Source organism: Leptosomus discolor, chromosome 27 (assembly GCF_034619465.1).
Source record: "Leptosomus discolor isolate bLepDis1 chromosome 27, bLepDis1.hap2, whole genome shotgun sequence".
In the NCBI taxonomy this organism is placed as follows: Eukaryota; Metazoa; Chordata; class Aves; order Leptosomiformes; family Leptosomidae; genus Leptosomus; species Leptosomus discolor.
In genome coordinates this window covers 574,764-597,083 of record NC_141417.1, presented here as the reverse complement: position 1 = coordinate 597,083, position 22,320 = coordinate 574,764, and the positions used below count along the sequence as shown (strand labels likewise).

The 22,320-nt window shown below is 65.1% G+C and overlaps 1 protein-coding gene across 3 annotated transcripts; it reads left to right on the top strand.

The window, feature by feature from the left end:
* Positions 1 to 1,716: 1,716 nt before the first annotated feature.
* On the top strand, positions 1,717 to 20,367 carry IKZF4 (IKAROS family zinc finger 4). Of its 3 annotated transcripts, XM_086478705.1 has the most exons (8): positions 1,717 to 1,766; positions 5,268 to 5,399; positions 7,142 to 7,246; positions 11,969 to 12,229; positions 12,663 to 12,830; positions 18,153 to 18,302; positions 19,287 to 19,418; positions 19,643 to 20,367. In XM_086478705.1, exons 1-8 carry the CDS (start codon positions 1,727 to 1,729, stop codon positions 20,365 to 20,367), a joined length of 1,713 nt encoding a protein of 570 aa, XP_086334831.1. In that variant the 5' UTR covers positions 1,717 to 1,726. The 3 variants fall into 3 exon arrangements, with proteins under 3 accessions (XP_086334831.1, XP_086334832.1, XP_086334833.1); XM_086478706.1 differs by lacking the exon at positions 5,268 to 5,399; XM_086478707.1 differs by lacking the exon at positions 1,717 to 1,766 and having other exon boundaries at positions 5,242 to 5,287.
* The last annotated feature ends 1,953 nt before the right edge of the window (positions 20,368 to 22,320 follow it).

Below are 22,320 nucleotides of genomic sequence, written 5' to 3'. Positions count from 1 at the left end.
CAGGGCTTTGGGAGGGGGCGATGCCGGCAGCTTTCCGCGGTGCCCGTCCTTCACTCGCTTGGTGCTTGGTTTTTTGTTGGTTGTTTTTTTGTTTTTTTTTTTTTTAAATTCGTATTTTCAAGGGTTTCTGCAGAGCACGGGCAGGAAAGGGCTTCCCAGGTGCCGCGGGGCTGGTTAGCGCGGTGCCGTGCCCTGAGCGCCGGCCGGCGATCTCTGCGCGGGCGTGCGGAGCGCGGAAGAGCGAAATTACGAGTTCGAGGGAAACAAAGCTGCAGGATGCCTGCTGAGCCCCGGGTCCTGCCCAACCCCGCGCTCGGGGCAGAGATTTCAGCCCAAATTATTTTCATCTCGGGAAGTGAACGGCTGCGGGGGGGGGGGTGGGAAGGGGAGCTCTGAGGTGCTCGCCTTTCCCTTCGCCGCCCGGGCTGTCCCGGAGCCCGGCTGGCCAAAGCCTCCCCAAAACCAGCCCGGCGGGAGCCCTGCGAGCTCCGTTACCATCGAGCCGGCGGTGGGGTCTGCCGGGGCGATAAGCCCGGCCTGACGTGCCCCGGCCGCCTCGTGCTTGGCTCGGGCGGAGCGTTGCTGGGAGCAAGACTCGGACACCGCGGCTCGTTGCAGCAGCTGCTGCCAAAGCTCCGCTTTCCGGAGGGGCGCGGGAGGCAGCGGCTGGTCTCTCTCGGCTCAGCCAAGGTCCCGGGGTCCCCCAGAAGCCCTGAGAGACAGAGGGGAGACGAGCGGCGTCGCTGCCGCTCGCGCTCTCGGATCACGTTGGTTTTCCTTGTCGAGGAGGCGATTCGTCTCCACAAATTGTCACTTGTTGGAGATGTTCTCTGCAGCAAACGCCCCGTTTCCGACCCTATCAACTGCCAATTAGAGCCAGCTCTGAACAGCCCAACTCCCGTTTCTAAAACTGGGCTCGTTTTGGTTTTTAAACAGCCGGCGTAATTGGCAAATAAAAGCCATTCGAATGTATAAAACGTTCATTATCTCCGTGGGGCGCCGAGCAGCGAAACGCGAGGCAGATTTCCCTCGTCTTTGGTGTGGCCGTCGCAGCGGCTGTCGCGAGGCCGCTCAGCAGAGCGCGGTGCCTCGGCGCTCCGTCTCATTGCCCAAACCCCCGATTCTTTTCGTGGATAAAATGAAGCCGAGCGCTTTGGCTGCGTCGTCTCCCCGCTGCTGCCTCGGGCACGAGCCCCCCGGTTCCCGCAGCAGCAGCCCCTCGCCAGAGTGGGAGAAGCGAATTGCTGGCCCACCTCGCTGCCCGGGGCCGTCTGACCGGTGACTCCAGCTCTCGGCTCTCCCAGGGGAGCTGGTGGCTGCTCTTCTCCCGGCTCTGCCCTCTCCGAGCGTCCCAGGTTTGGCTTTAAGAGCTGACAGAGCTGCGGTGGCGGTGGTCTGCGTGCAGGGGGGTGCAACCCTCCGTATTCACCGGGGCGTTCGTCTGCAGCTCTGCCGGGACCACCGCTTGCTGCTGGCGTTGGCTTGGCAAGAGGGTCGTCTGGAAAGCACCGCTCGGCGGGGGGAGGATCGGTGCTGGCGGTGGTGAGGTCGGTGCTGGCGGTGTTCAGCCCAGGGCTGCAGAGCAGCGTTAAAGGAGCTCGGGGCGAGTAACTCCTCTGCTCCGAGAAGCTGTCGGGCCGTTTCACTGGAGGAGGAGAGTCCGAGCAGCTTCTGGAGGCCAACTCTGACTGAGCTCTGCTTTCTCTTTCAGCAAAGTACCTTAAAGATGGATATAGAAGACTGTAATGGACGATCTTACATATCTGGTATGTCTGATCTTGATTTTTGCCAGCTCTTTCGGGTTGCTAACGGTTTAAGGTGCTCGCCCTCGGCCTCTGGGGATAAGCCGTCCTGTGCTCGCTGCTTTGCCCGAGGCTGCGCTGCTGAGCATGGAGGAGCGGTGCTGAGGACACCAGCCTGTTCCGTGCGGTGTCTGAGGGGGGTTAAAGCCCACGGCGTAACAAACCGCTGATGTAGAAACCGGCACCGCGGACGTTTGCGCTGGAGTTTGTGCCCGTGTCTTCACCTGCCGGTCCGGTGGGCGGCAGCCGGCACTCCCAGGTGAGATTTCAAGCCTCGCTGCAAGCTGGAAGGAAAACGTATTTCCAGGGACGGCTGTGCCGTCCCAGCGCCGAACGGTCCCGGGGAGGCTGGTCGTTCCCTCGGGGCTCCTGGCCGCGCTCACGGAACGGGGGGTTAGTCCCGCTCTCCGGCACGCCGAGTGCGCGACGCCGGACCCGCGGCGGCGAGAGATTTACGGTATTTCAGGTGGTCTCGGCCGCGCGCCTGCCGAGCCCAGCGCCGTTGCCTGTCGGTGCGCGTACACCGGGGCCGAGCTCCAGCCGTAAAGCTGTGACGGGGCAGCGGGGGGGGCGGGGGGCTCGCCTTGCTCTCGGTGCTGGCGCGCCGGGGAGGTCGCAGGGACCGGAGCTGCCACGCTGGGGGCTGCAGTGACCATCTCCAGAGGGGACCCCGGGGGCGCTGGGGGGGTTTAGGTGATCTGGTCGCCTGCAGAACCCGGCCCGCGGGCAGGGTGGGCTGGTGGGGTTTGTTCTCGTCGCTGGGGGATTGGTGTCCGCGGCGCGGAAACACCTCAGTCTGTCCGTCTGCTCGGGTGGAGAGGGGGATGAGAGTCAAAGCTGGTGTGGATGTAGAAGGAACTCTCACGATGCCCCAATCCCCGGCGACACGAGCGGCAGGATTCGGTCTCCGCGGCAGCCCCGCGAGCTGGGGGAGCCAGGGATGAATGGCTCGGCGGGGAGGGCGGTCGGGAGTTGAAGCGCGCTGGAGGGGAGAGAGGACCCCGGCGGCTCTAACGAGCGGCTGCGGTGGCCGGGACTCGGCGCCTTGGCAGAGCCGCGCGGGGGACCTTGCGCAACGCCCCTGCCCATAAATCACGTTCCCTCTCGCCCGTCCTGACAAAGTTCATCCCCGCGGTTGTCGTGCGCTCCTCCTTCCTGCGGAGCCGTCCTCCGCTCCCCCGGGTGAGACCTCGGCTCTTCGCGCGGCACACGCTGCCGCCGGGGTTTCGGCTGCCGGGATGTCCCCGTTAAACGGCACGATCCCCCCCCCCGCCCTGGGAGCCGGCCGGTCGCGCCGTGCCAGGGCGGCCGCCCGCGGGACGCGGCCGCTTGCTGGGCTCCGCTCGGGGCTCGCTGCTCTGAGCTCCCTGGTACTGGGGGGGCGAAGGCGGCGCTGCCCAGGCTGCCTGGCCCGGGGGTCGGGGCAGGCCTAACGAGGGTCAGCTCGTCGTTAGGGTCGGGGTCCAGGCCTGCAGGTTAGCTGCTTCGGGTGGCTGAGCTGCTGCAGTGCCTGCAGGGAACAAGCAGCAGGGCTCTCGAAACTGGTCTCTGGGAAATAGGTTCAATTGAACGAACTCTTAAAAAAAAGGAAAAGTTCACGTTTGTCACATAACGAGGTAACCGAAAGCCCGGAAACGTCATGAATGTGAAATACTTTTTCTCCGTTGAGCTCTTCAGAGGAAAATAAGTCAATTTTGAAACAGCTCTGGCAGAGACAGTCGTTACTGCAGAGGGGGTAGGAACAAGGCGGAGGCGGGCAAGAGGCCTCCCTGTGCCGCGCCGGTGCCTCGGGTGGCACCTCCTCGGGCTGCGAGTCCTTCCGTAGGCGCTGAACCCCAAAAAAGGGCGTTCGGATCCCCCAAACAGGCCAGGTCTCCTCCATTTTACCCTCTCTCCTATTTGGGTGCCGGGCACCCGAGAACAGGGTTGGACGCTCTCGGCTCCTCGGATAACTGGGCTACAGACAGACGGACCGTCTCTTGCCTGACGTTCAGGTTTCCATTTGGTTTTTTAGAGCAAATGAAACGTGACCCAATATTTCCTGAAACCTCGAGTCTGGAAAGTTATCAGAGAGGGAAATTGCTGAGAGACCGTCGAAACCAAGTAGGGATTGTTCCCAGGGGCGGGATAGTGCTTCAGCTCTCGCTGTCGGTGGCAGGCGGCCTGCCCCCCTTCCCGGGGCTCCGAGCTGCTCGCAGGAGCCGTTATCGGGGGTCCCGGTGTCAGACCCGCTGCTGCACAGGGGGAAAAACCCCGTCCCTGTGTTGGGGGGATGGTTTTCTGGCGGGGAGGCCCTGGCTGAGGTCCGTGCGGCTCTGCGTGGGCTCGGCAGCGATCCCTCCCCGGGGAGCAGAGGCTTCTGGCAGTGCGAAGGTTCGCGCTGGGCTGACCCCTGTTTCGGGGAGGGCTGAGCACCGAGGATCAGCTCGGGTATCCCTTGGTGCCTCCAGTCAGGGGGGGTCCTTTGGGATAGGAGGGATCCTTTGGGATCCGGAGGATGAAGCTAGCTGGCAGAGGAGCCCAGCGTTGAGCTGCAGACGAGATGCCGTGCCCGGCCTTTATGCTTGAAGGGACCGAGGAGCGATTTACTTTTTTTTTCTCCTCTTTACTTTTAACTTAAATCCTAGTTTGGGGTTTTTAACCTTTCTCCAAGGCACCGGGGACTGGCGGTAGCTGGGAAGAGGTTGTAGAACAGCGCGGGGAGGTTCTTCCTGCTGTTGGCATCGCCGGGTGCCGTTAGAGAGCCCTGATCTCTTCTTCGGGGTTAAACCTGGGACCAGGAGGGTCTTTTTCTGTGGGGCAGGAACGGCACCTCGAGGTAAGCTCACCTGGAAACGCTGCCTAAAACAACTCCTTCCAGCAGCAGTGCAGGGCCGTGGCCTCGTGTGTCGTGGCCGTGGGCTCTGGCCGTTCGGTTGTGGGTACCTTGGGCGTGCGGGGAAGGTGTGAAGCGCTGCTGGGCTGGGCTGGGCTGGGCTGGGCTGCTGCTCCAGAGCTGCCCGGCCCTGGGGCCGGACACGCCGGGTAGCTGGGGGAGTTTAAATGGGGACCCTCGTGCTCCGTTTGTGGAGCTGAGGACTGAGGCTTTGGTGTCGCCAGCCCTCACCGATGCGGGAGGGTCGGAGCCCCAGTGAGCCTCGGCTGACGTCGGGGACGACGCTGTTCTCCCTCCGCTCATCGCGTCCTCTGTTCCCCACCGATGTTCTGGGTCCCGCGCCTGGCCGCTGAGCCCCCTCGCAGCCGCGTCGTGAGGGCAGAGCAGAGACCTTGCATCATCCCTGGTGTCCCCCCCCCCCCGTCCCCCGCCCACTCCCTCCTCAGAGCATCGCTCCCGGCCGGCTCGGCGCGGCTCCCGCTCTCCGAAGGCCGCGGCCGCGTGTCCCCGTGCCGGGGAGCGGCACAGCCCCGGTTCCCGCTCGCCGTGCTGCCTGACTGTAAAATGACGGTCGTTTCCCTCGCTTCCAGGAATCTGCTCTTCCTGGAAGGTGAGTGGCTGCGTGCGCCCTGCCAGCGACGCAGACATGCACACGCAGCCTGGGCTCCAGCGCTGTTTCCAAGGAGTTGGCTGTGATAACACTCCAGGGTATCTCCAGCAAGGTAGAATAATGCGAGTTAAACGGGAGCGGGGGGGTGGGGTGGGGTGGGAAGGATCCTGAAATAACTCGGTGCCGTCTCCGCTCGCTCTCCGCGCACGGAGGAGAAGGGGCGCAGGGGGCTGCGCTGGGCAGAGGGGCTGACCCTGGAGGGTGCTGTAGAGGTGTCTGGAATCCCCTGTGCTGGCAGGGAGGAGGGGGAAGGAAAGGCCTGACCCCCCCGAGGTGCCCACAGAGGCGAATGTGAGCGAGGCAGGCTCAGGACGCCGCGGGTGCTGTACCGAGACCCTTTGAGAGGGTCGGCCTCGCCCCGGCGAGCGGCTGTTTGGTTTTCGTGCCCCCAGCCCGCAGAGGAAGGCAGGGGCTGGCTGCCCCTCGGCAGGCAGCGGGGGCGCTTTCCTCCTCGGGGCTCGTCATTCAGCCTCCTCGTTAACCTCTTCTGCTGGGGCTGGCAGTGCACGTAGGCTTCGCCTGACTCGAACTCGCTGGCAGCAGCTTGCCAGCCTCGCCGAAGCGCGGGGAGGGGAGAGGGAAGGGTCCTCGAAGTCTCTCCCACTGTGACCCCAGGAGGAAAGGAAACCTCTGTAAAACGCTGCCGTGGGGAGCTGGGGAGGGTGAGGGTGCTGCTGGGGTGTCCCAGTTGCGCAGCGATTTAGAAGATGCTGCCTCACCGGGGGCAGTTACCATAAATGATTCCCAGGCTCAGCGAGGCTGATGAGCTCAGTGTCCCAGTAGTCATCAGACAATGGGATGAACTGGGCTCGGGGAGCACCGAGAGGAGAGTTTCTCCAGATGCGAGTAGTTAGAAACAACGTTCCCAGCTGTGCTAAAGGCGTTCACGGAGCTTCTGCACTTTCCACCGTGAACCTCCGCCGTCCCCGCAGCACCACGGAGGAGCGGCCGCCGCCGTGGGCAGCAGCCCGGCTCTCGGGGGCACGTGGGGAGGGCTGCCAGGGCACCGGGGGTTTGCTGCGCGCCGGCGGGTCTGGCCGGAACAGAAACCTGCCAGCCCCCGACGGGGAAAAACTGAGTCTGCCAGTGCCTCGGCCTCGAGGTGATCTGGTGGGCGGCTGCACCGCGGAACTCGCTTTCCAGTGCGGATGGGCAAGGGCCTGCTTCCAGGGGCTGCCAGGGCCCGTCTGGGGTGGGCTCAGCCCCCCCGGGGCCGTGAGTGTCTGCTTGGGAACCGTCACTTCAGCAGGGACGGTCGGGGAGGGGGACCCCGGCGCCTGGCAAAGGCCGGGCAGAGCCTTGGGGTCGGCCGGGCAGGTCAAGGCGTGGGTCGTTTCGGTGGGGGACACACACTTGGGCGAGGGGGTGGCCTGGCTCCCGCCAGGCTGGCACACCCTTGCACCGCAGTGCCGGCCGGAGCTCCCGCAGAGCCCGCCAGCGTGGCGAGCCCACCAGTATGGCGAGCCTACCCCCCTCCCCTGCTGCAAGCCGGCGAGAGAGCGAAGCGTGCTGTGCCGTCGGCACGACACTGGCTCGGGGCTGGTGCGTCTGAGGGGGTCACAGCTGCAGGACCGTGGTCCAGAAGGCACCAGGCTCCTGTCTGATACCGTCCTGGTGTGCGTGGCAGGCGGTGCCGTTGGGGTAAACGCCGTGTCCTCCAGCCCCTCGAAGGGCCCGTCAGCAGCCCCTGCCCAAAGCAGGGGTGCTGGGAAGAGGGCTCGGCGGGGTGGAGGCGGTGGGAGGCCCCGAGCCGTGCTTCAGGCATCACTCACTTGCGTTTCCCTCCTCCCAAAGGTAGTGGGGATTCCTCTCTGGAGAAGGAGTTCAGCTCGGCGATCGTGGGACCCACGGTGAGCACACCCAACAGCCAGCACTCCTCCCCGAGCCGCTCCCTCAGTGGTGAGTACGCCGACTTCACTGGAAAAAAGCCGTGCCAAGGTCTGCCTGTTTTGTCCCCAAACCCTGCACTCTCTCAGGCGTGACATAGATTTTGACTTCCCGCTGTGACAGATTTCTGAGTCTGACTCTTTGTTTTCCAACCGAAGAGGATAAACCCCTGCGTTGGGCTCCGCGCCCCGTTACTGATCCTGGGCACCGGCTGGTGCTGAGCCCAGAGGTTTTCAAACCGGCTGCGGCGATGCCGAGGAGTCGGGGTCTTCCCTTGTGGTTGTGAGCTTCGCCTCGACTTTGAAGCAGCTGCGTGTGCCGGACTGGGGGGGCTGTTGGTTTCTTTGGAGCAAGTTATCTTCTGTACCCGTCTAGGTGGCCGTGTGGGAAACGAGAAGCTGCTGGGCTTCCTCCCGTGTGGCGGCTGGGGCAGGTCGGAGTCTGCGGCGTGCACAGCGGTTCCTGTCGCAGCAGAGCTCTGCCTCTGCCTGAAGGAGTCCGTTGGGAAGTGCTTTTGTGTGGCTGCGGGAGGTTCGGAGAGCCCCTGGGCACCGGCTGCACTGGGAGGGCCGCGGGGTGATGAAACGCCCCGCCGGCTCCCAGCCTTCGCCTGCCCCGGCCGCGCTGTGCCGTTGGGTTCAGGCCCCGGCTTTGCCATCGTGTCTCTCCGGCCTTTGCGCCTCCTCCCCCCGCCAAGAAATGAGCGGAACGGGGGGCACAGAGCGGGTGCGTGCCCCCCCCGAGGGCCTGCCCGGTGCTGCCTCTGCCCCCGTGCGCTCTCGCCCGGCAGAGTGCCGCTGGCCGAGCCGGTGGCTGGCACCTGCCGGGGATCCGGGAGCGGTGTGGGGCGTCTCCTGCCCGCAACGTGCAACTTCCCGCCCCCTTCCCGGTCTGCTGACGGGATTCTCCACTTTTTGTCAGAAGCGGAGGAAACTGCTCCCCAGCGAGCCAGGTCCGAGCGGCCGCAGCCTGGCCCTGGCCCTGGCGTGCCCCGCCGCTCGCCGCAGGGAGCGGTGAGGAACGTGGCGCTTCCCCTGCGCCCTGGGCAGCGGCGTGGCCCTGGGCAAGCTCGGCACCGCCGGTACCGGCAGAGCCTCCGTGGGCCGTGCGTGCCACTGGGCCGTGTTGACGCAGGAGGAGACAAGACAGGTTGGCAAGTCCCGCTCTGGATCGTGCCCTCGGCGTCCGAGAGCCGGCAGTTGGGCCACCTCTACCGGGCTGACTCGGCCGACACCGCTCTGCTCTGCCCCCTCTCCCGCCTGCCGGCGGGCGGTTCCCTGTCGCTGTTCCGTAGCAGAGAAACTCCCCTGTAATTTGTCTGCTGGGCTCCCAGCCGTGAGGTGCTTGGGCCACCTCCGGTTAGGTCCTGCCGTTTGAAGGTCGCTCCTTCTGAGCCAGGGTGGAACAAACCCGAAACGTTACGTTTTCAGTCGTGGCAGTGTTACGAATTAGCTCCGCTGCCCGTTTCTCCTTTTAGTGCTCGCTGTTTGTCTTGCATCTGCCCTATAAAACCGCCCAGGAGCTCTGCGAAGGACCGAAGTCTTGGCTTTCTCGCAGAGGACAGTTCCGAGAGGTAACGCAGCCCTTTCGCTTGATCAGAAGCAAAAGGGGTTGAGCACGTGGGCTGACGGAAAGGACAATAACGCTCCCTTCCCCTTTAACGGCAGGATGCGAGTGATGGTATTGCCTCTGATCTGACTTGACTTCACAGCTGGTTCATCCAGCAAGCGTCGTGCCCCAGAGGAGCAAGAATATTATATAACCTGTTCTGCCAGCAGAGACTTCTCTCCAGCGAGACCGGACTCTGCATTGGTTCTGAAAGGAGAATTACAGAACAATAGTTGGCCTCCCTTCTATGCCCAGGAAAAAAATAAGTCCCCAGGGGAATGGGAGGGGGGGGAAAAAAAAGGCAAAAAACCCAACCAGAAAATCAAAGTGCAGCAAACGTCAACTCGTGCAGGCAGCTCCCGCCACCGAGAGAGGAGCTTTTCACTTCGTGTTTGTGCACAGAGGCGTCTGCCGGCGCTGGGTCTCCTGGATGCTCCCCGGGGAGCGCGGTGGCACCGGCCAACACATAAATACAGTCCTGCCCCCCCGCCACCCCCCGCAAGAATGCTTCGGCTGCGGAGTCTCCTCCCGGTCTGCAGCCCGCGGTGGCTTTGGCCAGCGGCGCAGCAGACGGTCTGAGGCGGCTCCGATTGCCAAGGCCGGGTGTGCGCGCGGTTCACGTTGCCTGGAGCCTCTCGGGGAAGGCAGCATTGTCTGCCGCGGGGATCCAGGAGGGGCAGGAGGGGAGCGAGAGCCAGGATTCCTGGGCTCTTCACCCGGCAATAAACCTCACACAGTCTCGGATGAATCACTTCCATGCTGCTGCTCCTCGTTAATCCCCACTTAGCGAAGCCGTACCTAGCGCTGGGGAAGGGCCAGAGCCCTCCTGCCTGCCGGGTCAAGGCGGCGGGGAAGAGGAGCTTTCTCCCCGGCCAGCACGTGGCCTGGCTCCTCGGGGGCCGTGTGGCCGCCCTTCCCGGGGGAGCGGGAGGCGTGAGTCTCCCCAGGACCGGGACCGTCTCGCTGCCGCCGTCTCCGCTCTGCGGTGCTCGTGCGTCCTCCGTGCCCGGTAAGCGACCCGCGGCCTTCCTGCTCGCCCACCGGGAGGGACCGTCCCTGCCTCAGCCGGTGGGAGAGTTTGTTCTGAACCCCCCCCCCCCCAGGTTTTAAAGGTCAAATCCTCCGGGTGGTTTGGTACCCGGGACGTTACCCAGGTTTTCTCAAGTCCCCCCGGCGGGTCCGCCGTGCCCGTCGGCGTGCCGCAGGCGTCCCCGGGCCGGGGGTGAGTGTTCGCGCTCTCACAAAGAGCTGAACGAGCCCCAGGGGTCGAGTCAGCACCAGATCTGGAAGCTGCTGGGATTTCTGTGTGGTTGTGCTCGGTCTGCTCCGTTCTCACGCCTGTCTCCACCAGGCAGCTTGGACGCCGCAGCCTCCTGCCTTCCGGGCAGCAGCAGAGCCTCCTTTGTGTACATAAAGTTCAGTTGCCTCCAGCCCCCACAGCTCTCCTCTTAAGGGATTGGGAAGAGCCTCCTGCTTTAAATGGAAGAAATAAGAATCTGATATTTAAAGGGATTCTGTAAATATTTTGTTTAAGCCCGTGGGCTCGGTGCGTGGCCATGTGGGTGACCTGGCTTCGACTTCACTCCATCATCATCTTCCTCGGGCCGGCCTGGACCAGCGCTACGGGAGCAGGTAGCGGGTGCGGTCGGCCGAGGAGCGGCCGTCCCTGGCCAGAGAGCCTCCCCAGGGGATGCCCTCTCGCTCCCAGCTGCCGACTTAAAGTGGGAGGAAACTTCCCAGTTGGACCACTTAAAGACTGGCTCTCCAAACAGGCGACTCTCCACTGAGGCTGAGGGCGTCCCGGCGGCGCTCCTCCCTCGGGCAGGGGGTACGGTTGGCGTCGCGAGGTGGGACGACCGCTCGGCCGAGGGCGGCAGCGTGCAGGATCTGGGCGGACGAGTTCACCGGGAGGGAGGGGAGCGAGAGGTTTCTCCCGTCCTTCCCTCTCCCGGTCCCCGCAGGGCTGCGGCTTGTTGGCAGCGGAGGGAGCGGAGCGGTCGCCGTCGTCTCGGGGAGTGTTTGATTTGTGGCATTCCACAGATCATTAGAGCAGCCGGGAATGTAGGTCAGGGCTGGCGCATCCCCTCGCCAGCCCCCGCTCCCGATGCTGCAGGAGGACGGGAAGGTGGCGGCGGGGAGGGAAACCCGGGGGCTTCGCGGCGGCTCAGCGCCCGCCCCGCAGCAGGGAGACCCACCTGCTGCCCTGGCCCCACACCCCTCCCTCGGCCGGCTCCGGGGGCTTCTCGGGCTCCTGCCCTCTCTCTGCTCGTGTCTGAGCCAGAAACGCCGCGGGGCGGCTGCCCCGGCACTCGCCAGCCTTTGGCTGCGGGACCTTGGTCCCTGGCATCGCTCACGGCCGCTTCCCCGGTTCCACACAAGCTTTCCCGGGGTTTTGGTGCCCAAGCGGGTGTCTGCATGGTCGCCCCCTCCCCGCATTTGCTGCGGTTCCTGCACCCTCTTTGCGGTCGAGGGAAGGGGAAGAGGCAGAGCTGCCTGCGGGGAGCCTGGCCTGAGCTGGGGCAGCGCTGGGGGATTTCAGGCAGCACCATCCTCTTCGGTTCCTTTTCTCTGCCTTTAAGGGAGTTGATGGATCCCGGGTCTTGTAGCAAAGGTGAAAACTCGCAGTGAATCAGTGGCTTCTCTGGTGAGCCGAGATCCACTGACCATCCGAGAGACTCGCATTCGGCTCTTTGTGCCGGTGGATTTTGAGCCTTTGCCGATTCAGAGTCAAAACTTGGCGTCTTTGCTTCCCCTGCAGTACTTTAAAGGCTTTAAAGTACTTTAACCACTTTAAAGTGGTTTTTCTTTCCCCCTCTGCCTTCGGATCCAGGGAACTGAGTGTCTTTCTCTTCAGTCGGCCACCTCCCAGGGCAGGATGCAGAGCAGCAACCTGCGGGGTGTGCAAACAGGCCATGCAGCCCGTAACCTCCTGCGAGCCGCGTTCGACGGCTGTTCTTGGGGAGTCGGCAAAGTGGGAAGATGCACGTTTATCGCAAACAAATCTGTTGGCGCATCACGGTGTTTCTTTTAGGAGTAAGTCGTGCCCAAGCCGCGCTCCCGGCTTCGTTAACTCGAGAGGTTTTGTTCCTCCACTGACTGAGTCTTTTCCCTTCTGCCTCCTCGTAGCGAACTCCATCAAGGTGGAGATGTACAGCGATGAGGAAGCCAGCCGGCTGCTGTCACAGGACGACCGGATGCTCGAGAAGGAGGACAGCGTGATCGTGGAGGACTCGCTCTCGGAGCCCCTGGGCTACTGCGACGGGACGGGCCAGGAGCCGCACTCCCCCGGGGGCATCCGGCTGCCCAACGGCAAGCTGAAGTGTGACATCTGCGGGATGGTGTGCATCGGCCCCAACGTGCTGATGGTGCACAAGCGCAGCCACACCGGTGAGTGGCCGCCCTGGGGCCGGTGTTGCTGCCGGGGCACGATGGGCTCGAGGGGAGCAAGTTTCCGAAGGCGGGTGGCAAGCGGGTGCCGGCTGGTGGGCACAGATACGGCGGGAGGTGGGTGTTGGGTCCAGGATGCTGCCCCCGGCAACGGCGGCCGGAAGGTGCCGGTGGGGAAGGGTCCGGGGAGGCGCGAGTGGGTGGTCTGTCCTCGTCACTGCCCAACCTCCAGCGGCAGGTCTGTCGCTCCCCAGGTCGGGGGTCACGTCCAGAGCGCTGCGTTCGGCCCTTAACCCAGAGCCTTCTCCCTCCGACATGCTCGGCACCGCCGAACCCGGGAATGCTTCTGCTCTCCCGGGCCGTTGATTCGAGAGCTGCTCCTCCGCAGCCGTGGAAAATGCTTTTAACTGGGGGTTTTGCTCTGGTTTTGCAGGAGAAAGGCCGTTCCACTGCAACCAGTGCGGAGCCTCCTTCACCCAGAAGGGGAACCTCCTGCGTCACATCAAGCTGCACTCCGGCGAGAAGCCCTTCAAATGTCCCTTCTGCAACTACGCCTGCCGCAGGAGGGACGCGCTCACCGGCCACCTGCGGACGCACTCCGGTGGGTGCCTCTGGCCGGCGGCGGGGCGGGCAGGGAGGAGGCGGCGGGGAGGGAGCGCGCGGTGGTGGTTCAGAACGGGGGAGTTTGAGCGCGGCTTTCCGAAGCGCCGGGCTCGGGCTCCCAACCCACAGCAGCCAAACTTGCTCTCGTGGCGGCTCCCGGCTTGCTGCGGCCCCGTCCCGGCGCAGAGCCGACGCGCCGAGGGCAGAGCGGGTGCTGGGGGAGGTGGTGTCGGCGTCCGGTTCGTGCTCCGGGAACGCCGCTGGCCAGAGGGGCGCCTGCGGGGCTCTGCGCCGCTGTGTCCCCGGGTGCTGTGGCATCTGTTACTTATAAAGATAAATGTTTAATAGATTTTATTGAGTCAAGATAGGTCCCACCCTTGGGTGTGCCCTGCCCCAGGGAAAACGAGCGCCGAGGGGTTTTGTTTGTGTGTTGTTTTGACATTGTCCTGTTTCAAGATGACATTTGAGATGTGGTTTTTCACCCTCCGGTTCCGTGATGTAACAGCTGGCGGGGGCCACGGGCGGGAGTGAAGCGCGCCCGCCGGCCCCCTGCTTCGCGATCGTTTTCCCTTGATTCGCCTACCGGCGTGTCTCGGCGGGGTTTTCACAGCTCCCGCAGGTGGCTTTGAACACCTGGGCCTCTAACCTTTCGGGTGCTGCCTGGAAATGAGCGGCAGGCGCTTCCTTGAAGGAAGAAACCTGCCCCCCCGAAGAGCCTCTTCTCGTCGCAGCCTTGCCCAGGAGCCCAGACACTCGCCCCCCTCCCCGCACCCTGGCCCGAGAGCCTCCGTGTTCTTTGACGTTTCTGCCCCCCCCCCCCCCCCCCCCCGAGGGTCCGGTGCTCCGGGTTTCAGCTCCCATCTCGCAGTGGACGAATCTTCCCGCTTGGCTGTTTCTTTTGGGAGTTTGTGGTCTCCCTCCCTCCCGCACGTCTGAGGCTTTCCGGGAGGTGCCAGAGGGGAATCCGGGTGGTTTGACCCCCCAAGCAAGGTGCCAAGCCTGGAATGGGGCTGTTGGCTCTTGCCTGAGGCTCGGGGGTTTGCAGGAGTTTTCCATCCATTATATTTTGTCCCTGGACATCCCAGCTGCCAAGGGGCAAAGCTGCTTCTCGGTATAAAACTGTTCTGGTCCCTTGCCTGCTTCTCCAGCCTGGCCAGAATAGAGTTTCCAACAGGAGGTGATAGGGAAAGAGTTGATATCGCCCCGGGGGAGGAGTGAGGTGAGATGAGGTGAGGTGAGGTTGGTGGCCTCAGGCTTTGCCAGTTAATGGGGAGAAATTCCAAAGAAATCCTTTCCCCACGTTCTTTCCTTATCTCTGAGGGGGGGGGAGGAGGAAAGCAAGAGGCAAAACCCTTTGTGTCATTAACTCTGGAGAGCAAAGAGCGTCTGCCTGTGCGCATCTCCTCCCGCCCCGCTCCGCGGGGGAGGAAAGCCGGGCTCTGCCGGCGGCGGCCTGGCTCGGTCTCCGGTGGTGGCCCGGCTCCCCGCGAAGCACCGCGGCGGCTGCCAGGACCAGCCGAGCCGCAGCCGCTCCGCCTCGAGGCCTTCGGCTCTCCCCGCGAGTCCTTCGGTCCGGAGCGATCGGCATCATCCCTCTTCCTCCCCTCCGCCCCGGCTGCGCCGAGCGGCAGCAGCTTGGCCGGCGCCGAGCCGCGCTCCATCTTGGCCGGCGCTGCCTCGGCTCGGCTCGGAGTTGCCGCGCGGCAGAGCGAGGGCTTTGGCGTCCGTCCGCCGCGAGCTCGCCTGGCCGGCGGCTCTGCCCTGCGCCCTTCCAGGGTGCTGCTGGCGAGGCCCCGCCGGGGACCTTCAGCGCGCGGGTGTTGGGCGGGGGACGGGTGCTCCGGAGCTGGGTGTTTGAAACGGATCTTCTGGTGTGTCCGGAGCAGAGTCCCGTGGGGAGGGTCTCCGTTTAAACGCTCTGTTTAAACCCTCCCCGTCCCCTCCCTGGTGGGCTGGGCCGTTGTGTGGCTGAAACCGAGGGGCAAGTGCTGCACCAGCAGCGCCGGTGGCCGGCGAGACCCCGCTCCCGGCCCGCCTCGGGCTCGCGGGGGCTCTCTCCTAATGAACGTGCTTTGGGGGACCCCAAAACCATCCAGACCCGGAGATTCAGGGTCATTTCTGGGCTCCTGGGTCGTGTCGCCTCTTGTGGGTCGAGATCCCCCCTCTCGGGCTGTGCCTGTGCACCGCATCCGGAGGTGGGTCCGTGGCAGAGCTGCGCCGCCATCTCCCCGCCGCCAGGCGTGGAAAGGGTCGCCCTGAGTCCTTCAGTCGAGAGACGCAGAAGTGGGACGAGCCCTCGCAACATATCAAACGAAAATTAGCCTTTATGGGAGCTAATTACTAAGAAAAACCTTTGTTTAATGTGGATTTCACAGGCGAAAGTCGAGCGGTTGCCCTGCCGGGGTGGAAGGCAGCGGGGCTTGGCTTTCCCTCCCTCTGCCTTAGCTGGAGACGTGCGCGTTTCATGCCGTCCCCACGAGGGACCCGGAGCTTTCATCTCGGAAGATGCGCTGTCCAAAAAAGCGAGGTATTAAAGCCCAGATCAAACACGCTGCGTCGCTCTGAAATAGATCAGAGGCTGCAGCCCCCACCCGGGACAGCTGAGACGAGCCGCCGGTCCCCCGAGACCGCCCTCCCTTTTAGTCCTCGCCGCTTCGCAGCCCCGTAAATAAACGGACCTGGAGCTCGTGTTCGGAGGGAGCCTTGCTGTTTGCTGTGGTCGGTCAGGAGAAACTTCTCCTGGTGGGGCCCGGCGGCGGGGGAGCATCCCCCTCCCCCGTGTTTGGGGCGTTCCGTGGGGGAAGAGCTTCGGGGGTCCCACACGGGCCTGGTTGCTGGCGGGAAGCCTCTCGCTCGCAGCGGGTGACGAATGGATCGAGCCCATCCGAGACACGAGCTCGTGTCGGTGGGTAAATGGTGACACTGTCAAAGAACAGGAACGGGGGCTGAGGCGGGGAAGGGGAAGGCTGGATCCTGAGGAACAAAAACTTCAGGGGGTCCGCACGGAGCTTCCCAGCTCGGAAAGGCAACCCCGATCCCAGCGCAGCCATCCGTGGGGGGGGGGGGGGGGCGGGGGCTTGGCGAAGCACGAACGCACACGGGGGTTTGGGGGGTTGTTTGGTTCAGGGGTGACGAATCGGAGCCGTTCAGGGGGCGCTTGACTTCGGAAGCGGCGCGAGTGGTGGCGATCGGTGAGATGGGATGGACTCCGGCGTCGAGGCTCTCGCGTCCGAATCGCCAGAGCTGAGGAGTGAATTCCTGACGCGCATTTTTGTGTGCCTGCTCGGAGGCCGGTGGCATCCTCGCCTCCCTGGGGACCGGAGTAAACCAACACTCAGCTGCTCTGCGACAATGCCGCTGCCTGGGGAGGGCTGGGAGGAGAGATTTGCCCTTGTCATCGGGTTCCCCGGATTGATTTCTAACCCGGAGCTTCGGTGGTGAAATCCACGGCGGCTCCTGGACTCCCGGGGCTGCCTGTGGCTTGGCTGAGCTGCCGGGCCGGGACCGGGCGCGCGTGGACGCAGACGTACTCGTTGACCGGCACCGCGGTGGCGGTTGGGCAGGATCCGGTAGGGGCTGTGGCAAGAGGAGGTGCCGGCCCCGCTGCAAAACACTTCTCGTGAATCCAGGTGTCAGAGCTGGGGCGGGGGGTAAAGGCGAATTCACCTACAGCCTGAAAACGCGTGCTTTTATTTTAAAAAGCAGTTAAAGGTTAAACCACAAGCTGCAAAAAAAACCCCCAAAACACCCCCGTGAACCCGGCAGGAACAGAAAGAGCCTGGTCCAGGCGGGTCTCGAGCAGGCGGCACGCTCCTCCCCGAGCCTCGCGCCGGAGCCGGCCGGGGCCAGCGTGACGCAGGCGGCAGCCGCGGGGTTGGCTGCCGGCCCGGCCGGAGGGCGACGGGCTCCGGCTCCCGGCAAACGTGACCCCGTTTCGGGGCATTGCCCCGCTGCCGAAACCGTCCTTCCCGGCCCGGGGGGGCGGTGTTGGTGGGGGAGGGCTCGTCTCGGCCGCCGCGGCCCGCGTGGCGCGGCTCCACGGTTTGGGCTCCTGCCCTTATCGGGAGGCGAGAGCGACGGCCGGGGAAAAGGGGGCACCTGGGGCTGTGCTGGGGGGGGGGGTTCAGGGGGCACAGAGCCCACCCCCTCTCTGTCTCAGCTGCCCCACACTCGCCTTTTTTCCCGTTAGCATCTTCTTGCCCTAACGAGCCGCCTCGCCTGAAAGGCGTCAACCTGCGGCAGCGGGTCCCTTGGAATCACCGCGTTACCGAATGTGAGGGGCTGGGGGGGTCCTCGGGGAGCCCAGGTCCCTTTATCCCCCCGCCCGGAGACTATTTAAGGGGCTGGGGACCGCCTCGCCCGCTCCCCCCGCCCGAAGGACGGCGGCTGCTCTGCTGCCCCGGGACCGCCGCGCTCGCACCCGCTGAGCCGCCGCCCGGCGAGCGCCACAAAACCCCCGCGTCAGCACTTGCGTTTCCCTCGGCGCGATGGAAACTGCGCCGGGGTTCAGAGATACCATCTCCCCTCGGGAGGGGTCACGGTTTGTCACCGACAGCCGTTAAAACGTGCAGATAACGGCGAGGTGGCGGCGGCGGCGAGGGGCAGCGCCGGCTCTGCGGCACGCGGCGGCCGCTCTCCTTTTGTCTGGCGAAGGAGACAGGAGCTGAGCGCCGACCTGGGGTGGCTTCGCTGGTTTTCCGTCAGGAGTGAGGAAATTGGGAGGGATGAGGGTGAAAACGTGTCTTATCGTGAATCTCGGTGGGGGGCGGGGGGGGGGGGTGCGCACGCTCCGCGCGCTGGCCGAGCCACCGAGCGCTTTGTGGCAAACCGGAGGGTGAAGAAATGCTTGGAAACGTTTGGAAAGTTGGGGGGTCCCCGCTGCCCCCCTCAAACCTTGCCTTTGCCGTCGAGGCTTTGCCTGGAGGTGGGTCCTGTGGCCGGGCAGCTGCCAGAGACCCGCGGGGCTGGTGTCTGGGGAGCAGAGCGCAGGGAAGAGGCAGGTCAGAGGTGTTTTGGTTTAGGTGTTTGGCCAAATTTCGTAGCTCCCCATCCGTCAAAGCCCGGGAGCATCCAGCCCCTCTGCGGCTCGCCGTCGGGGCGCGGCGTTCGAGGAGGAGAGTCGTGGAGCTGCCGGGGCGCGTGCGGTGGCTGCGTTTGGGGTAGATGGTGGCCAGGAGGCGGACGCTGGGAGGCCGTGAACCGATTCCTGCCGCTTTTCTCGCCCGTCGACGCACGCCCGGCCCTTCCCCGGGCTCCTCGGCGAGGGGTGAGGGCACGGTGTCCGTTCTGACGGCCCGGCGCTGGTTTGCCTGTTTTGCAGTCTCCTCCCCCACCGTCGGCAAGCCCTACAAGTGCAACTACTGCGGCCGGAGCTACAAGCAGCAGAGCACGCTGGAGGAGCACAAGGAGCGCTGCCACAACTACCTGCAGAGTCTGAACACTGAACCGCAGTCGCTGGCCGGCCAGCAAGGTCAGTGCCGGGGGGGGGGGGGGGGGGGGCTCAGCCCCGCCGCCCGTGGGGAGGGGTCCCGGCGGGGTGGGGAGGGGGCGCAGGGGTGAGCTTCGGGGACGTCCCCCCCGTTAGAAGAGCGGGGGTGCTGCGTGGGGCAGAGCGGGAGCCCCGGCACTCGGGGGGTGAAGGTGCTGTGCGGGCGCGTTCGGTTGGCGCTGCGGACCCCGGCGAGCGCAGCGGCACCTCCCCGGTTCCTCCCCGCGCCGCCAGCCCGGTGCCAAAGCCCTCTGCCTGGAAACACGCCCTTGAGCCTGTGTTGCTACCGCAAGAGCTGCCGAGAGAGTTTTCCGTGAATAAGGGAGCCGCCGTGGCGGGGGGTTGCCCCTGCGGGCACCGCGTGGCGTGGAAGCGCCTTCCGGCTCCTCCTCGGAGCCTGCGGACAGAGCCCCCCGGCTCTGCTGCGCCGGCAGAGAACCAACGCCGGAGCCTTCCTGGCTCCTGCCCTTTTGGAGCCGGACCTGGTGCCCCGAGAGCCGCCGGTGCTTACGGCGAGGTTCGCCGGTTCAGGCCGCACGGACGCTGTAACGGGACGATCCGTACCCTGCGGGGCACGGGCACGGCGGGGCCGCCCTCGCCAGCAGCGCCGCGGGGCAGGTCTCTCCAGGATGGGGTTGAGAGCCGGCAAGAAAAACGAGGGCACTTCGATCCGTTGAAGCCGGCTCCTCTTCCCCAAAGTGGCAGGAGCGGGCCCAGCTCGATGAAGAAGGGAGGCGGACCGGCCGCCGGCGCTCCCCCGCGACCGATTCACCGACGGGGTAAGCTCTGGGCCTGGAGCAGGCAGCCCGGGAGCCTTTCCCTAGGTCCGTCCCAGCTGTGGCAGAGGGCAGGAGCGGCGTCCCTGGAGCGCTGGCTGCGGAGTCTCCGGCCTGGGTCGCAGCGTGCCCGTCCCGCTCGCCCCGTCCCGCGGTTCCCGGCTGAACCGCGTTTCCCTTGTCCCGCCAGGTGACGAGATGCGAGACCTGGAGATGGTGCCGGACTCTCTGCTGCACCCCTCGGCCGACCGGCCGGCGTTCATCGACCGCCTGGCCAACAGCCTCACCAAACGGAAACGATCGACACCTCAGAAGTTCGTGGGTAAGGGGATTTCCGCCCCCCGCCCGCGCGTCCCGGGCAGAGCGGAGGGAGAGGGGGAGTCGCTGGAGCCGGGACCACCCCCCCCACCCCGGGAGCCGAGGCCGCGTTCGCCCAGCGCCTCCCATCCCCACGGGCCTGGCGCGGGGAGGGCGGGGGGGGGGTGTGGGTGTGATGTACCCCAAAACCACGGCTGCCCCTCCTGACGCCGCTCTCCGTCCCGGCAGGGGAGAAGCAGATGCGATTCACCCTCTCGGACCTGCCCTTCGACGTGAACTCCGGCTTCGAGAAGGACGTGGAGATGGTCTCGGCCCACCACCCCCTCGACCCCTCCTACGGCAGCTCCCTGTCCCTGATGGGGGGGGAGCATCTTCGCCCCCTCCGGCTCCCCCCGACAAACTGCATCTCGGAAGTCACCCCCGTCATCAGCTCCGTCTACACCCAGATCCAGCCCCTGCCGGGCCGGCTGGAGATGCCGGGGAGCCGGGAAGCCGCCGAGGGGCACGAGGACGTGCCGGACGGGGTGCAGGTGGTGTACCGGGGCCGGGAGCAGGGCGTTTCGCCCACCAACGGCTGCCAGGACTCGACGGACACGGAGAGCAACCACGAGGAGCGGAGCTCGCAGCTGCCGGCGGGGACCTGCGCCAGCAGCCGCCAGAGCCCAGCCTACGCCAAAGAGGACCCCAAGGTGCCGGAGGGACCCCCGGCCGCCCGCGCCACCCCCAGCTCCGCCAAAGAAGCCCTGCGGGTGGTCAACGAGGACGGGGAGCAGATCAGGGCCTTCAAGTGCGAGCACTGCCGCATCCTTTTCCTGGACCACGTCATGTTCACCATCCACATGGGCTGCCACGGCTTCAGAGACCCTTTCGAATGCAACATCTGTGGCTACCACAGCCAGGACCGGTACGAGTTCTCCTCCCACATCGTGCGGGGCGAGCACAAAGTCGGCTAAACCCCCCCCCCCCCGCCCCTGCCCCGGCCTCCTCTCCCCGGCCCCCCCCCAGCCCGCCCTCGACTCTTCCTCTGTCTCTAGCTCAGCCCCTCCACCCTTAGGGCATGGAACTGTTGGTTTTTCTTTTATACTCCTTTGCACTGACTTTGGCTACGAAAAATATTTAAAAGAAAAAATATCAATAACTAAAAAAAAAAAAAACCACAAAAACAACAAAAAACACAAACCACAACCCCGAGCAGGGGGAGCTCTTAACAATTTGCCTTTTTATAAATGGAGTTATTTAAATATTAACGGACTTTTTTGTGCTTTCCCCCCCCACCTCTCTCACCTCCCTCGTTATTTATTAAGCTTTTTAGTTTCTCTTTTTGTAACTCTCTTGATTTCCACACCCCCCCCCCCCCCCAAAGTCTCACTTCAGTTTTTGAGACTGTTCTCCCTCCCTCTCCCTCTCCCGCCCCGGTCCCGGTCGGCTCTCCGGCACGGCACAGCGCGGGGCCACGAGCCCTTTCCTTGGTGCGAGCCCGGCGTTGCCCGTCCCGGCTCTCGGGCGAAGCGAACCTCAGATTAGGTGCTAAAATCCCCCGGGACTCCCCCTCCCCGTTGGCCACAGCCCCCCCTGCCTGGCGGGGGCCGCTGCGCCCCGAGCTTTAACAAGTGTCGATCCACGGAGCGTGAAGCAGGGACCCCCTCCCCGGCCTCCCCGCGGCTGTGCCGGTCGGTGAAGCGAGGTTCTGCCCAGCTCCTCTTCCCCGCGGGGTTTGAAGCCCCCCCCGTACCCCTGGCCCCAACGGGGGGCCATGGGGGTCCGCAGCCCCCCCGTAAATGAAGGAAACCGAAGCCAGGAAGGGGGGTGACGGCTCCATTCCACTGTCTGGGATCTCCTCCTCCTCCTCTTCCTCGGCACAGGCCAGTATCTCCAGCCCGCTCTGCTGCAGGGTTTGATCCCCCACGCTGCCCCCCGGCAGTGGGGACACCGGCTCCGGCCCCCCCCTGCCCCCCCAAAAGCCTTCATGCCGCCGAGTTGCTCCCTGCTGGGGGTCGGCGAGGGCTCCCCATGTCGCTCCTGTTCCCCGCTCTCGCTCGCACGGAGGCGTCGGGGCGGCGGCACCTGAACACCGGAGCTTTGCTCTCGCTCCTGCCGGCACCGGGACCCCCGGGACCCTCCGCCCCGTGTTCGGAGGGTCTGCAAGAGGGGGCGGGAGGTCGGGGGTGTCGCCTGCTCCATCGAGCCACCGCCTGCGAAGCCGCTTTCGCTGGGCCGGGCTCCCGGCGGCGGATTCCCGGGAGCCGGGTGGTTTGCAGGGACGAGGCACCGAGGGAAGGGGGTCCCGGTGCCGCGGCGGGGAGGGGGGGATCCCACCGCACTGGGGTCCCCCGGCGAAAGGGATCGAGCGAGGCAGCCGATAGAACCAAAAATGAAGCGCCCGCCCGGCGCCCATCCCCGGCGGGGGCCGCGGCGAAACCGGCCGCCTCCGCGGCGCTGGCGGCTCCGGGGGCAGCCGGGACCCCCGGCCGCAGCCCCCGCCCGGGGGGTCCCGCTCCCTCCCCAGGCCCAGGATGCATAAAACGCCCCTCAGCAGCAGCCGCCCCCGGGGCTCTCCTGAGGTTGAAACCAAAGGCTGATCCTTTTTCTACGGACACGAACGCAACCACCTCACGCGGCGGCAGCTCCCGTCGCCCCTGTTTCCCATTTTCTTTCATTATTATTATTATTATATATTTTTAACTATCTTTTTGCCTCCTTTCTGGCTTTTCTGTTGACGGTGGCGAGCGGGGAGAGGGGGCGGCTGAGCCGGGGCTCGGCGCGGGGGGCTCGGCTCGCCCCTTCCCTGCCGATAACCGGTGCCGGCAGAACCAGCCGGAGCCCCCCCGCACCCCCCCACCCGCCTTCAGCGCCGAAACAAACCCAAAAAAGGGGTTTTTACAAACCGAAATGGAAGCTCTGCAGTT